The sequence below is a fragment of the Misgurnus anguillicaudatus genome, chromosome 3 (genome assembly GCF_027580225.2).
Source record: "Misgurnus anguillicaudatus chromosome 3, ASM2758022v2, whole genome shotgun sequence".
Classification (NCBI taxonomy): domain Eukaryota; kingdom Metazoa; phylum Chordata; class Actinopteri; order Cypriniformes; family Cobitidae; genus Misgurnus; species Misgurnus anguillicaudatus.
Genome location: NC_073339.2, coordinates 34,584,391 through 34,601,806, shown reverse-complemented (window position 1 = coordinate 34,601,806; position 17,416 = coordinate 34,584,391). Strand labels below are relative to the sequence as shown.

The window sequence follows — 17,416 nt, the reverse complement described above, 5'->3', positions numbered from 1 at the left end:
TAAAACTTGACTCTTCTGAAGTTACATCGTGTACTGAGAGCGATGTAAAATGAAAAGGTGCAATTTTTTTACACCGATATGGCTAAGAACTATACTCTCATTCTGCTGTAATAATCAAGTACCATAACTGCAGAAGGTGCAATGATATTACGCAGCGCCTGAAAATAGTCCCCTTGGTTACTTTCGATAGCAGGGGACACTGCGCAATATCATTGCGCCTGCTGCACACATGGTACGGCCAGGATGAGAGTATAGTTCCTAGCCATATCGGCCTAGAAAATTGCAGGAAAACTTTTACATTTTCATCGTTCTTAGTACACGTTCAAGAGTCCAGTTTAAAATGGGAAAAATATTGAATCTCTTTGGTTATTTTTAAACGCGATGCTAATGGTCTAATCAGATTCAATGAATTATGCTAAGCTATGCTAAAAGCGGTGCGCCAGATGCGGGGATTGTCTAAATGTGACCTGATCCAGCAAAATCAGTCACAGTGACCCAAATTTCAAAATTTAGATTTTGGTATCAAAGAGGAGAGGAGATCATAAGCTTTCAAATGATATCCAAAGTCATACCTTGAATGGTTTTAAAGATATAGACATTTGAATTAAGGTTGTCTGTCCTCTTTTTCCAACTAAAACCTTAGAAAATAGCCTTTAAAGTTTTTTGCCCGTTTTTTGTAGATATCTTTCAAAATCCATTGCATTTTTATTTTACAGCTTAATTTGACCAAATACATTAATATAAATGCTATTACAGTAAACCAAGAAACAAGCTTATAAATCAAACAGAATGATGTTTATTGAAAATGTGAAGTAGCAGAAAGGTTTCTGTGATGGTTGGGGTTTAAGTTTGGGGAAGGGAATAGAATATACAGTTTGTACAGTATAAAAAACATTATATCTATGGAATGTCCCCACAAAACATGGAAATGTGTGTGTTTGTGTGTGTGTGTGTGTGTGTGTGTGTGTGTGTGTGTGTGTGTGTGTGTGTGTGTGTGTGTGTGTGTGCGTATGAGAGAAATTGAGAGAGGCAGATCAAGCAAAAAGAAAACAAATAATGCTTGCCTGTGCAATCATATCTTTGTGTAGGCTAGTTGACAATAACAGTGTAACAAATTTATAAAGGAGTTAAGTATTGGGTACAGAGTGCTGCGAGTCTGACAGGAGAATGGCTGGACCAATTATCAGCGTTTATGTAGATTTCTGATTGGCTCTAAAAACAACGTGTAACACCATATTTGGAGAGATAGTGACGTTTCAACTTTAACAGTCATTTAAACACCTTTACTCAATTATTTGGACTACAAAACTTTGGGAGATTCTTTTTTAATGTCTGTTCTTTGAAATTAGCTAAAAATATTTTTTTGATAATTTCATTGTTTTTCCACATTATCGGCTCATATCGGCTGGATTCCAAAACGGTAAAACTCAATTGCTTAACTCTAGGGGGAGCTGGAAAATAAGCCTATTTTTAAAAAAAGTGGAGTGTCCCTTTAACACACGACATGTTCACTTATAAAATGCAAAGAAATAAAGCAAAATCAGCCCAAAATATAAATAATACTAAAGATGAACTTGACATAGTATTTTTATCTATTTGTAAAAAAAACCCCTTTCAATATATACCGTGATAAAATCATTGTGGTGAGTTCTTTTGGCCCACAATAACAGTGTAGTGACAGTCTGATATTGTGACTTATACCATGGGGTGTTGAAGGCTTTATTCTGATTGTTTGAGAAATGTTCCACGAAGTATGCAATATTTTTCGATAACCGCACACCTGACCTGTTAAATGTTAAAAGTTTAAATCCCCCAAAATAAATATAGTCACAAAATTACCTTGTTAAGGAATGCGGGGTATCGCTTATGCATAAAAGTGTTTTTTACAGTAACTTTTCTGCAGGCTCTCTCTCTCTCTCTTTTATCTCTAAGACGACCTCACTCACACGCACAGAAAGAAGAAGTGAGAAAGTGTGTAAAGATAAATTAGCATAACTTAAAAAAGGCACAAGAAACAACAAAGATGTGTCCAAAAAGGTGTACCTGGGGACAAGATGTCAGATGGTTTTTGGTAAGGATCGATTTTGAGTTTTTTAAATCATACTACTAAGTATAATTGTGGGTAGAAAAAAAAAGTTGGGACAAGAAAAAAGACAAAGTAGAATAGCAAACTGTATGGAAAGGGGTGGATGGACAGGAGGTCATTTACCTGTGCCACAGCATGTGTGGAGTAGTCAGGATTATAATCCAACCTCTTTTTAGGAGGCTAAAAGCCCCCCACCCGAGTGAACGAACAGCCGAGAGGAGGACAGGGGTGAAGATGAGGTGGACAGGTGCAGAAGCAGGTGCATCATGGGAAAAAGACACATGTGGAAAAAGTGACAAAGTTAGAGCATGGAGAGAAACCAAGAGATCACACAAAACACACACATACTGTACACACACACACACACACACACACTGTGAAAGCACAAGCGTGAAAATTAGAGAACTGCGTCAGAATTTAAGGTTTCAAGGGTCTTTTTCACACAATGCCAGTTGTGTGTACAAATTATAAATGCTATTTAATTTATAATTTGTATTTAAAGGTGCAGTGTGTAACTTTTAGAAGGATCTCTTGACAGAAATGCAAAATAATATACACAACTATATTATCAGGGGTGTTTAAAGACCTTTCATAATGAACCGTTATGTGTTTACTACCTTAGAACGAGACCTTTTTATCTACATACAAAGAGGGTCCCCTTACATGGAAGTCGCCATTTTGTGCCGCCATTTTTCTACACAATTTTTTTTACTAAGTTGTCTCCGACGATGACATGTTTGTCCGGTGGCAGCTTCTCTATGTGTTTCAAAAGCAAGAGGTGAGCAGTGGACTAAGCTGTTGGTTGCAATTCGCAACCTCACCACTAGATGCTGCTAAAATTTACACACTGCACCTTTAATACAAATTATAAACACTGATCTGTCAACTATACATGGGCCTTTTATCGCGCTTGTTTAGACATGGTAAAGAACCAGTAAACAAGTCAGCATTGTAAAAAAAATTTTTTGCTCTTAAATTTTTAAGTATAATCAACTTGGATTTATAAGTCATTTTAAATTTGTTTTGTAATCTTGACTAATGATGAGTTGCTGTAACTTATAAAATAAAGTTGAAACAAGTTAAGCTAATTCAACTTTCTTTTATAAGTTACAGCAACTCATCACTAGTCAAGATAAAAATCTGGCTTGTAAATCCGAGTTGATTATACTTAAAAATTTAAATGCAAACTTTTTTACAGTGGTGTTTAGCTGGAGAAACTGTGCTTAACCTAAAAAAGTATACAGTAAGCCTGACGTACTTGGACACCTTAATCACATATAAAATGAATACATTTCCTTGCAAAGATAAAATGTCATTGTTATTTGCATATCCAAACCAACTTCACTTTTAAAGTCAAATTTTCATTTACTTATTTGGAATGAAATGGTGTACATAAAACCTAAAAGTAATTTTATTACAATAATTGCCACTTGATGTTGTATGACGTTTAATTCAAAGCAAGGACATTAGTGTATATTCAGATGTGGTTATGGTTTCTAAATCTGTTATGGGCCACTGTTTCATCTATTTATTATTACCAAGATATATTTTATTATATATTAATAATTGTCTGCACAGTTCTGCAGCTATAAGCTATAAGAGCAGGCTTGCTGTATGACAGGTCAAATTATCATCTGATTATAAGGCACTAAAATACCTTTATGGATTTAGTAAAGGACCTCTAGTTTCGCTTACATCACCCTACAGTTCCGAGAACAAAGTTAGGATATTAGACTAGTTGTTAGACATTAGACATATTTGTATCTGACGTATCACCTGCAAGGTGTTTCAAGCTTTGTTATTGTGCAAGTTGAGGCCCTGATATGCTTCAAGCGAAATGAAAAGGTGCAATGTAACTTTAGACAAAATCTGCCCACAAGGTTGTTTTTTTATTTAGTTTAGGTTGTTTGCAATAACCTGTCAATAAAACCTTCAATGTACTGTTGTTTAACCCCTTCAAACTGTCATTGGTCACTGTCACGGCAAGATGTAATAGGTGGGTCTAGCCTAAACTTCTTTTTTTTCTTTTATTTCTTCACTTTGTCCACACTGTCAGAAAAAATGGTTGAAATATCCAAAACTGTACCATTTAAAAGGTCTACATATGTACCTTTGTGGTACCAATATGTACCACTGAGGAACTAATATGGACACTTTAGGTACATATTTTGGCCATTTTTTCTGACCGTGCATCACTAAATTAAATTCTGCTTTAAAACGAGTGGGTGACACCAAAAAGATCTTTTGTTTCTTTTTTTGTTACTCAACTATTGAACTTCATGTCACCCGTGAGCGAAAAACTTTGCTGTGAGTATACCAGGGCCTTTAAGGTAAGTCAGTGCAAGGATCAGTGCTTTTATGCGACCTATGCACACACATATTTTCATATTTTGATATCAATATCAAAATATCACACACAAAGACACTTGTCACTACACCACAGCATGTGTGTACAAGACAAGGAGATAACAGCCTACTACAGCATGCACCCTCACTCAACTTACCGGCCGTCCAAACTCCAGTTCGGAAAAGAATTTAAACCAAGGCTCATTCTCTAAATCTATGTCATCTGGGTTTAAATCAAACCCCTGCGTGAGAAGCAACATGGAAGAGAGGTACATAGAGAAAAAGTAAATAGGACGGAAAAGAATGGAAAGATGGGAATCAGGAGTAGTAAGACAACAAGCAAGATGTAAAGAAGAGATGGAGGAGCTTGTTGTGGGTATGGAGGTATATGATCACACAATTATGTCAATATGATGTCAAATTATTAAACAAATTATTAATAACAATAATTATTGCAAGTTGTGCCTTTCACTAATGACCACAAGAGGGCGACAAGTTGCCTTTTGCATCTCTGATTCTCTCACTTTCCGCCTTAAGCTACAGTATGTTTGCGTGTGCTGGGTAATCTGCCCACTCCTTTTGCCACCCGGGGCATCAAACACTGCCACATCCACTGTGCTTCTGCTGACGGCATGCTATGATTCAGCCCTTGACATTTACTTCCCGTTGTTTCCTACAACCACACAGCTTTGTCTGATGGGCTTTTAGCATTTTACATCTGCATTGCAAAACAGCATCAAAAACGCTTTCAGAAACCACTAAATTGAGCCATTACTTTTTGGATAATTTTTGGGTTTTAAAACACAGCGAGACAGAAATTTCTTGTGAAAGTGACACAAGAAGGGGAACGCTGCAGGAGGGGAATGAGCAAAATGGGAAAAAAATATATAATGAACTTGTAAAATGTAAACAAATTATTTTAAAATAAAACAATCTTAATAAAACACTTACTAAAAAAATAACAACAACACAATACGAAAACTAAGAACTTAACAATTAAAGAAAATTATTAAAAGATTAATCTGGTAATAATATCACTATGTAAATAAATACTGATAAAATAATGAAAAATGACAAAAATAAGTGTTGTTGAAATTAAAATTGCAGGGGGTACTTCAAGTAAATCATTTAGGTCAAAGGGATTTAGCTGACAAAAAGTTTGCACTTGTCCCCCTGGGATTTCCGCCTATGAATGTTTAAGGGACACTCCACTTTTTTGAAAATTTGCTCATTTTCCAGCTCCCTTAGAGTTAAACATTTGAGTTTTACCGTTTTGGAATCCATTCAGCTGATCCTCGGGTCTGGCGGTACCACTTTTAGCATAGCTTAGCACAATCAACTGAATCTGATTAGACCACCAGCACCACGCCAAAAAATGATTAACAAAAGTTTAAATATTTTTCCTATTTAAAACTTGACTCTTCCTACATCATGCACCAAGACCGTCAGAAAATCACAATCCGCGATTATATATGCAGATATGGCTAGGAACTATACTCTCATTCTGGCGTAATAATCAAGGACTTTGCTGCCGTAACATGGCATGATAAATGATATTATGCCCTGCCCTAGCCATATCTGCCCAGAAAATCACAACTTTTAATTTTCTGCCGGTCTTAGTACACGATGTAACTACAGAAGAGTCACGTTTTAAACGGGAAAAACTCTTTGGTCATTTTTGAGTGTGATGCTAATGGTCTAATCAGATTCAATGGATTATGCTAAGCTATGCTAAAAGCTGTACCGCCAGACCCGGAGATCAGCTGAATGGATTCCAAAACGGTAAAACTCAAATGTTTAACTCAAGGGGAGCTGGAAAATTAGCATATTTTCAAAAAAAGTGGAATGTCCCTTTAAGTTATTGAACACATATGTAATACACAGTGTACATGATTAATATTCAACATGTAGTGACAGTTCAGCACTCAGGCCTTCTTTATTGATGAGCTCTGCCTACGAAATGATCAATCAAACGAAAGAAAAGAAAGCTTTCTTCAAAAGCACATTGCTTACCATCAGCAAGTTCCAGACAAAGCTAATGTTCCATTATTTGGTCAAATGATCCATGACCATGGAAGGGAAAAACCCAGCCTGAACAGTTGTTGAATCAGCAGGCCAGAAAATTTGAGTTCGACAATGTAATAAACATTGAATCAGGCCTAAAACATAAATCTAAACTGACGTCCTACTGTAGCATAAATAATGAAATTTAAGTGAGTGGGAAAGTAACAATAGAGACCAGTTTCAACTGCTGCATTGTTTCAACCTATACACTCTCAGAAAAAAGGTAAAGCTGTCACTATAGGGCGGTGTATACCTTTGTACCCAAAGGGTGCAAATTAGTACCTAAAAGTACATACTGTACAGAATTGATACTGTAGCTCAAAGGTACACTGCATATTTTTAAGTGGTACACATTAGGTCCTTTTCAAAGAGTGCAGCCCAAGATTTGTACTTTTTTCTGACAGTGTATGATTGTGTCTAATTTTTTCCAGTTTATATAAATAAAAATCTCATATTGAAATGATTTGTCTGATCAAGATCACTCACAGGTCTCTCCTGTTCAAGAATGGATGATTTTCCAGGCTCGTACTCAAAGATGCTCCGCGGTTCCGCCCTGTATTTACGCGTGTCCACTTTGCGATCCATTGGACCCCATTCATTTCTGCAGATGAGGACATACAAAGTCCAGAGTGACATCAAGACTGGTCAGATGTATGGAAACATGACATGTACAGTAATTTGGGTTGTCTTACGGGTCATGTGAGAACTCTCTGTCCCTGTCCATGTCTCGGGAGCGGAGCTGGAGGAGAGAGGGCATCGGAGGGGGCGGCGGGGGCACCGGTGACTGTGAAAGCTCCCGGTGGGTGGCATCATCTGGTGGGTTTGAGGCATTTCTGGAGAGAGGCCGGTAGGTGTGTGTTCGAGGTGGTGGGTGAGCATGGACAGCAGGGTAGTTGTCTAAAAAAGACAATATCATTCCAGTATGACAGGTCAGTAAGCAATGTGTATCTCTAAAAATAAAAATAAAGTAATTAATTTTAATTCATCAATATTACAAAGCTGTTGAAATAATGGATTCGGATTAGTCAGGGTAAAGCCGCTAGGCTATGTTTAGCTGCATGTTATCAATTATTTTAACTTCATATTTATTTATTTATTGTAATAGTGCTACTAGTAATCAAAATGCTGAAACGTTGACATAGAGCTCTTACTCTTAAATCAATATTTCATGTCCATGTATACTGATTTAAGTGGTAAAAGTAATAAGGCAAATAATATACAGTAAGTTGGTCATTATTAGAAAATTAACCCCTTAGGGAAATGCGACCCACCCATGCATCAGTATCTACTTTGGGAAAATGTTTATTGACTATATATTAACACTTGTTTAATTTACATTATATATGACCCTGTGAAATCCAGGCTAAAGTCTGATAATCTAAAGTACACATTGCAGACTGTAACAGTGTCACATTTTAAGCAGGTATTGACTTTTAAAGGTTACCTTTTTTCTTATCCTATTTTTTAAAACCTTAGTCAGTGTGTAATGTTGGTATAATAGCATAAATACAGCCCAGTCTCACGAAATTTCGTTATATAGTCAAGTAATTTTTTTATTCTTTTTTCGTGATTTTCCACGTTTTTTCGTGATCGTATAACAAATTCCTGTTTTCGCGTGTTTATCACGTATTGGTTACTCAACTGTTTTGTCCTATTTTCTTACCTTTGTTGCTTCGGTTTAGGGTTAGATTTACATAAAATGACATCCTTACCCAACTCTAACCCTAACGCCAGGCGACATATAAAAAAATAAATCAGAAAAAAAATAGTATAAACCGATGCATAAAGTGACATTCTAATGCAAGCACCAAATCTAATTCTAAACTGAAGCGACAATGCTTTAAAAATATGAAAAAGCAGTTGAGTAACCAATACGTGATAATTACATGAAAACAGGAATTCGTGATATGATCACAAAAAAAAAACAACAATGACATTTGTGATAATATCACGAAAAAAGAATCAAAAAATTATGTGACTATATCATGAAACCTCGTGAGACTGAGTAGCAGCAATAATACCTGTAAAATGATAAAGCTCAAAGTTCACTGTCAGGCAATTTATTTTCTTTAACAGAATTCGCCTTTCAAAGCCTACAGCGAATGGCCGGTTTGGACTACAGCCCTCTACTTCCTGCTTTAATGACGTCACTAGAACAGTTTTTTTGACCTAACTCCGCCCACAGGAATACGTCAGTCGCCATCTAAGCTAATGGCAAGCTAAGCTGCTATCGAATCACAACACACTAAACAAACTACACAATCAGAACTCGTTACGTATTTCTGAAGGAGGGACTTAGAACAAGGAAGACATCAGCCCGTTGTGACGACAGTGAAAACAGTGCTATACAAATAAGTTAATTGTGTAAAAAAATACCGTGTTTTTACATGAGCAATCAAAGCTTCAAAAACACAGAAATGACGGGACCTTTAACATCAAATCTTGAGGTTGCCATTTTTATAGACTTCAACTCACCGTTGTTTATGACAGCATATGTGGCATTATATGTGTCTGCATAGTCATCATCTGATAGAAAAACAGAATTTTACAGAATTAAACTAAAAAAATTCTGCTTAAGTTGTTTATAACATTCATATATAGTGTACATGAGTGTATGTTTGTGTTGGTAAATCAAAATGACAGGCATGTTGTGTCATCCCTCCCACTCTGTCACATCATACACACCTGCTTTATGAACCATGTGGATCTGTTTGAACATGGTCTTGTACCAGTCCTTGGGTCTGTCCACAGTCTAAATAGAAGCGCAAACACACATGCACAAGCAAAATACGTTGCATTTGTCATCAGCTGACAACCATCAAAGTCACAATCATAGACAGAGAGAGAGCGAGAGAGAGAGAGAGAGAGAAAGAGAGAGCGAGAGCGAGAGAGAGTAACATAGTAACCTGCTTGGAAAGAGCCAGGAATGCTCTCCTCAGCTCACACACAAACAAACACACACACAATGACAGACAGTCTGAATTGCTCACAGCTCAAAAGCATTCCTTCAACCACAATGAGAGGATCAAATGTCAAAACAACCCCAACACAAATCAAGTACACTTCCCTCAAAACAGATAACTAATGACTTATCTCTTTTATCTCAATTTAGAAAATGACCCACAACGCTGGCTGGTTCTGTTAGTTTACACAGGGTCTTACAAAAAAAATTTATGTAATTCGTAATAATTTTTAAGGTGCTTCATTTGTATAAATTGTATCTTATTTATATGGTTATATACAGTACGATGTGCTTCACCCCAATGTCACTGTGACGTTGGTTTTAGGGATAGGCCTTCATTATTGTTTTTATCTAAAATTCTCATGGTTTTGTACGACCATACGAATCTCAACAGTGAAACCAATATAGAAGATATCATGTGCATATAGGAAAAATGTGTATAGTGGATATCACTCACTGTGCGGATGGCAATGGGAATGCCCGACTCATCCACTGGTCCAATGCCTTCGTAATGGGGAGCCTTTATGATGGACACCTTCTTCTCTTCCTCTGAGAAACGGGCAATGGGGACAGAGCTACTGACCACTGTCTGTCCAGAGACTACTGTCTCTCTCCTCACTGTCTCTGAACCCTCTGAGAGAAAGAGAGAGATATTACTTGTTACTTTGATTTACTTTATTTTACATTACACTAGGGATCGACCGATATGGATTTTTCAGTGCCGATGCCGATACCGATTTTTGTTTCATCAGCCTTAGCCGATGACCAATACAGGCTGCCGATTTTCTTGAGCCGATATTTGGAGCCGATATTTGGAGCCGATACTGGTTTTGCTCACTCAATTTACATCATAAAAATTATGTAAAAAATGGCATGTTGTTAAAAAGAGATGTTATTAGTTTGCACAGTTCTTACATTTATTGTAGTCTAGAACTAGTCTAATCCCTGTCCAGGAAACCGCCCCATAGAGATAAAAAAAACCCCACTTTGTTCAGCTATGATCAGCTGTTAAGCCGAGCTTTCAATGTTGTCGTGAAAAGGTTGGTTGTTTTTAGTCACATGACCTGCAATCGCTTGCGGGTTCCAGCACTCTGTCTGTAAATTATGCCGGAAAAATCGGCAAACACGGCAGCCATGTATCGGCCGATGCCGATACACATAAAACTCGCAAATATCGGCCCGATATATCGGCCGGCCGATATATCGGTCTATCACTACATTACACACTACAGTACACACCAAAAACAGCAAAATCTTGGTATAGATAGTGAGAGGGGTGTTTGGAAAATATTATATTTTGAAGTAAATAAGAAGAGACAGTGACAAAGTGACATAAAAAATAAACAACATGTTTCAGGATAGCGCGTACTGTACATTTTCATAGTAATTTCTAATTAGAAGAACCACTGACATGGCACAATATCACTCTGACTAAGCATATACATAATGAAACACAGCATAAATAAGACAGTTACATTAATTTCTTTAGATCTACAATATGCAAGTTTTCAGTAATATCAAGGCATATTTTTTTTAGAGTGTTAACATTTTTCAGCTTGTTTTTTTCATTAATAAAAACAGTACCCTGTAAAAATTTTTTTGCTTTGTTGAATTAACTCAAATTTACAAGTCATTCCAACTAACTAGAGATGAATCGTTATAACTACAGATGAGTTGTTATAGACGGTTTCATCGGACGCACGTGATACACGTCTGGATCCGAACTTTACTTCCGGTTTAGTTTTTTTAATGGTCTGGGCTGGGTTTCCCGATAACGATTGAACTTAGCACTTAAGAGCGCTTTCTACGAGCTACTTAACGAACATTCGTTGTTCATTTACGTGCGTTCCCCAAAGATGCACGTGAAATGATCGCTTGCAGCTGGGTTTTAAGTGCTACTTACGAGTCGCTATCCGTTTCTCAAGTGCTGAAATGTCACCTTTAGAATGATTCGAATTTGTAGCAGAAGTTTGTTTAGGCTAATGATCTTTAGCCAATGTGCACTAATATTCTTTATAATATTTTTTATTATTGTTCAATGACTTTTTAAATGTTTTAAAATTGTTCATAATGAAATATCCTTTTTCGTATTTAGTTAGGACTTGTCCCATTGCAAAATGCTTTCTGCATTTTATATTATAGTTTAGATTAATATTATTATTTGTTGTTTATTATCTATGTTTATTTATTATTATGGAGTATTGCATTGTACCGTAAATATTTATTTGGTTTCTTTAATCAGATGCCAACCCTTCAAAAAAAAAATTATCAATTTGCTAGTACCAACTTTTACCAAAATTGTACCAAATACGTTTTCCTTCTTTGTTCATTTATGTTTAGTCATTTAAATTGTATTTTTCATTTGAATTTTAAATATATTATATTAAAGTAATTTAAACAAATAAGCAAAGAAAACCCCAATAAATAAATATAGCCTACATTTTAAACATTACATTATCGTCATTGCAGGAGTGTAATTTGCTGGTTGTCCTGCAGGTTACCTTGTAACACTGTTGTCTTACGATGCACTTATGAATTAACGATTACTCCAGACCACTCGTAGATCTACGATGATTTTTAAGTGCAACTTAAGCTACGAAGCTTTTGGGAAACGGACCGTAATTCTAAGATGATTCGTACGATCGTTTTTACGATCTACTTAGCCTTACGATGCTTTTGGGAAACCCGGCCCTGACTAGTTGCTAAACTGATCTCTTGAACAAATGCCTCGTCAAAAATAACAAATGTTTCGGTTTGTAATCTATGTGTTGTTTTTTACTTGTTATATAAATAAACTACGTTTAAAGAACTTTGTTGTTATTTATTCTTAGCGGCGTTTACCGGAAGTTACGTGCGGACCGTGACAGCCGCTTGTTTATGTTGTTACTGCTGAAACGGTCTATAACTTATAAAATGAAGTTTACTTTTTTGTGGTCAACTTTGAAGTTGTAGCAACTCATCTCTAGTCAAGATAAATAATAAATAATAAGTTGACATGATTTGTAAATCTGAAAAATATAAAGCAGCAAAGATTTGTTACAGTGTAGTATGAATTTGCTTTTCTAATATAAGCACATGCATACAAATGTCAGTGCGTCGCCTATCCTCAAATCTATTTTGTTCAAGTATTGATTGCTCTGGTGGGATTTAATGGATGTAAATGCATCATATCCTGAGGACTGGACTGCAATGCAAGCTGCCAGGACCCTAACAAGAAATGTACATTACAAATCCATTAAATCAGAGCACTGGAACTGGGACTCAGTCAATACACAGACACAAAACATGTTAGCGCTCATGTTCATAAACCATTATAATCACATCACTTGCAGTTGTCTGCAAGATGGCGTGATAAGTGGGGTCCCATTCACTTTCACTGTATGAACAAACACATTCTTCAAGTTTTGGGTTTAACTAAAATTTGTTAAAAATTTAACTTAAAAATTTGAATCTTTGATACAACGTACATACAATTAAGATAAAAAATCCCTGTCACAAAAAAAAGGAAAAAAATCAGCCTTTAGGTGTACCTAAGGAAAATTTACAGATTTTTACTCTATCTATCTCACTTTTTAATAATATACTTTAAATTGGAGACTATCGGGCAGTACTGATAAAGAATCTTTAAAAGACTTCAATAATTTAATATATTTAATCTTTAATACTGACTGTAATTTAAGTACTCCTTTCTCCCAAGTGTTATTTGTGACTTACAGTTATTGTTTGATGCTCATATTAAAATTATTTTTGAACTGCATTTTTTATCTAAGAAACATTGCCAGATATCTACCTTCTCTGTCATTGCCTAATGCAGAACGATTAGACACTCTTTAACTCTTGGTTGTTTTTAAAAAATCTCTTAAGACTCTTTTCTTTTTAAGGCGGATTATTGTAAATGGTAATTTTTTATTATTCTTGTTTTTTATTTTGTTTCTTTATAATATTATTTTATTTGGTTATTATTATTATTATTTTCTTTTGTATATTATGCTTAGTAGTATTGTAGCTCTTTGGGTTTAAGAAAAGCGCATTATAAATAATAATTATTATTTTTTATGTTATTAGCGCATTATTAATTTTATCAGAGCCTTTGCATTTTTTTAAGATATTCCGTTTTTCTGAGGTATATAGTAAAAAGAAACTATATTCAAAAAATACATAGTTTTATTGCTTAGTCTACAGCCCGTCAAGTTTTCCTTTGCTGTACAATGGTCTATTGTTTTTTTAAGAATTGATCTTGGATTTTCTTGCTCCTATTAGTGACCCCAGATTAAATTAGTCATAATATTTGTAGCATATTTGTAGCAATAGCCAAAAAAAAAAAACATTGTATGGGTGAAAATAAAAAAATTTAATGCCAAAAAATATTAGGATTATATAAAGTAAAGATCTAGTTCCAGGTCCGGTTCCTATAAATATATCAAACATTTAGTATGAAACATTTATATCATTAGTAATATGTGTTGCTAAGGACATTTGGACAACTTTAAAAGCCATTTTCTTAATATTTTTAATTTTTTGCATTTTCAAATAGTTGTATCCTATTTTCCTATCCTAACAAACCATCATTGAAGCATATTTATATTTGTACATATTTTCAACCGCTTTGTGGTCCAGGGTCGCATATGTAACATCCAAAAAAATAGATATTTTTCTGAATGCATTCTTCATTGCAAGAATAGCTGGAGGTTTGTTTGAGCCTCACTCACCTGAACTCCTACCCTGCTGGACCTTTACTAGGCCTGGGCTGAAGGTTGGTGGAGGAGGGGGGTATGCAGGCGGAGAGAAGGGCCTTTGAGACTGAGAGCTGCCGTTCATTGTCATCTGACCCTGGGCAAAAAAAAAAACTGTTTATAAGAAATGGATTCATGGCATGTGTAGTAATATTAATTTCCCTTCAGGGATTAATAAAGTTAATTAATAAAATGTGAAGTCACTTAAGTTAAACAACTAGGCATGGATGAATGTTATGAAACAACACAATGTTAGAAATATGAGAGACAGCAGAGCACACAATGAAAAGGCAAATGTCACCAAATACACAAGACACTATTATAGAGAAAAAACATTGTATTGCAGTATTAAATCTATATTACATAGAGTAACAAAAAAGCTTTTGCTGGTGCATCTGCAGTTCTGAGAGAAAAAATGGATTTAGTGGGCATGTACACCAAAACTGGGCCGTTTCTTCAGCTAAACGGTTTGTATACTCTGATACTTCTGTTTTGTTTATCAGTTGTTTTACGATGCGCTGGTTGGTTGTTGTGGAATTTGTCCCGCCCCTCCTCCAATGTAATTGGACAACTGAGTAAAAAGTGACATTAAAGGACAATTCCGGTATTTAACACCTTGAGTCTCATTTCTGGTTTGTTTTGGATGAACTACGGTGATGGACACTGAAATTTTGACAATGGGTCGTGTCTTGACTTTTTGACCCGTCCAGAAGCGTCTCCCGACCGAATGGAAGTCAAGGGCCATGCACAAACACGTCACCAAAACAACACCCAACGCCCACCTCAAAACTGTGCTACTCACCGAGTGGTGTTCATGGTGTTCGTTGATGATTAAAAACAAGTAGTGTAGCGAAATACAGTTTCTGTCGTGTTTTATTTGGCATTTTGTAAAATTCCATTGACTTCTCTTGGAAGACTCATTGCTCGCTGATATATCACTCCGCCGCCGGAAACGGAAAAGGGTCTGTTTACATGTGGTTGTAGTTTTTTCGCTCGGTTTCTCTCAGAAGAAATTTTTCCCATATTTGATGGCTCAGTGACCAGCATTGGATTTGAAGTTGAGCTCGATTGTGACTGTCTATACGCTAAACACTGAGTTCCATTCAGCGTCCTTGTAAAGTGGTTGTCGCCATCAAGTGGTCGGAAGTGTGCTAACGCTTCAGACGCAAATATAGAGTGGAAGTATATACGCAGTTGTGAGCTATCTAAAAAATAGTTCCACTATACCAAATAACACGGATTGAAATCATACATTGCACTGATATATTTGTTTTTAATCATCAACGAACACCATGAACCACTCGGTGAGTAGCACAGTTTTGAAAATGGACGTTAAGTGCTGTTTCAACGACATGCCCGTGCATGGCCCCCGACCTCCACCCTGAAGCAGTCAAGAGACACTTCCAAACGAGCCAAAAAGTCAAGACACAACCCACCGTCAAAACTTCAGTGTCCATCACTGCAGCCCATCCAAAACAAACCAGAAACGAGACCCAAAGTGCCAAACACCGGAACTATCCCCTAGCGAGTTGAGCGTTTCACCCAAAGTTGAACATTTTTCAGCTCTGTGGGCACAGCACGGAACTTCCACTGGAAACAACTGAAAACATACACCGACCGCAGGTGAAAACACCTTGGTGTACACGTCCCCTTACATAATAATATTTTTTAGACCACAAAACAATAACAGGTGCAGGACAACCTACAGTATTTAGTTAAGTGTGTTAGCATTGGAATATGGTCGCATTATACATTCATATTCCAAAACATCAAAAATGTCACACATTTACTGAAACATTAAGGTCAACATAAAATCGCTTCTTCATTCACATTCCCAGGTTCTAAGGTAATAAACACATAACGGTTCATTATTAAAGGTCTTTGTACACCCTTGATAATATAGTTTTGTATATTATTTTGCATGTCTGTCAAGAGATCCTTCTAAAAATTACACACTGCATCTTTAATTAAAAAATAAATAAATTACTCTCTTCAAAATTGACTGTAAACCCGGCTTCAGGTCTAGCTCTATTCTCGTAAGTTTTACGATTCAATCCATCCCCGAAGAATAAAAATGACATATTTTGATTCACTTGGAAACATGGCACCTTAAGGCAATGATATGGGTTGTGAATGCCATTTCATGTTGACTTTAATTGGGTATCATAAATAGTAGCCCACAATAACACAATGGACAACTGCATACATAGAGCACACAGTAAAAACACAGAAAAAGCACAACACAAGGCAGCCATCTGCAGAAAGCTGACATATTAATGGTTATTATGACACTGAACAATAAATGAATGAGTGACTAGTAAGGACGTACAGTAAAAGAGTTGATTCAAATGTGACATCAGATTGAGGTAAGCAATGTCAGTTGAGCGTGATAGTTACGTTAGTGCCTGTGGCAGCTGATGGGGCGGTAGGGTCGGGAACCTCGTCGGGGGCATTGGAGGCATGGCTGAGTGTTGGGGACGGGGTGGGTGTGGTTGTGGGGGAGGAGTCCAAGCCGCAGATCTGCAGCTCCTCCAAGCCGACGGTGGAAGATGAATAATGACTCAGCGCTGATACGGTTACTGGTGATGCGATGGGAGAGGCCGACATTAGTCCGGAACGTTCCAGAGGGGTGTAGGGCGTAGGCGAGAGGGCTTTGGGCAATAGCCCAGAGAGGAAGTCGGGAGAGTCCTGACTGGCCCGGCTATACGGTGAACGACGAGCCGCTGGGTCTGGGGAGGGTGGTCCAGAGGTGAATGGTCTGGTGCCCCCTCTAACTGGGGAAAACTCACGCTGACAGAAGCGGGTAAATAAAAGGGAAGAAAAAAATATTAGGTGAACGCACAGCAACGCTGGTGAGCAGGAAGTGAGATAACATGAGCACAGGTGGATCGAACCATGTTGAGCAATAATGTGAAGAAGAGCAGGTGAATCTGTGGAAAGGAATGAGTTATTTTTTAAGAGGGGTGATAAAAATGTAGTTAAACAAAATGGGTAATTGGGTCATTCGTGTGATCTGGGTGCCTTATATGTGTATGCCAAACCCTCATGTTTTTCCCTTTTAAAGAAATGGACAACATATACACCTTGTATTATTTGGAACCATATCCTAACAATTATAAGGGTACAATAACACTCCAAATATATAATGTATAGATTTACCTTGAGATGGCATATATTGTCTAAGCTATTCAAACGAAATCAAACTGGAAAAGACACTCGTTTCCT

The 17,416-nt window shown here is 36.7% G+C and overlaps 1 protein-coding gene across 16 annotated transcripts in view; it reads right to left on the bottom strand.

Moving 5' to 3' along the window:
* Positions 1–17,416, bottom strand: part of sorbs2a (sorbin and SH3 domain containing 2a) — a 90,259-nt gene that overhangs the window by 23,214 nt on the left and 49,629 nt on the right. For 12 of the 16 annotated variants that reach the window (XM_055205661.2, XM_055205668.2, XM_055205658.2 and 9 more), the window contains 9 exons: positions 16,589–16,981; positions 14,168–14,288; positions 9,916–10,091; positions 9,182–9,248; positions 8,972–9,022; positions 7,189–7,393; positions 6,983–7,097; positions 4,591–4,674; positions 2,210–2,266 (listed from right to left, as the gene is read on the bottom strand). In XM_055205661.2, coding sequence (XP_055061636.2) covers positions 2,210–2,266; positions 4,591–4,674; positions 6,983–7,097; positions 7,189–7,393; positions 8,972–9,022; positions 9,182–9,248; positions 9,916–10,091; positions 14,168–14,288; positions 16,589–16,981 — 1,269 coding nt within the window. The remainder of the gene's footprint in view (positions 1–2,209; positions 2,267–4,590; positions 4,675–6,982; positions 7,098–7,188; positions 7,394–8,971; positions 9,023–9,181; positions 9,249–9,915; positions 10,092–14,167; positions 14,289–16,588; positions 16,982–17,416) is intronic. The other 4 variants (XM_055205671.2, XM_055205674.2, XM_055205665.2 and 1 more) reach the window with 3 other exon arrangements.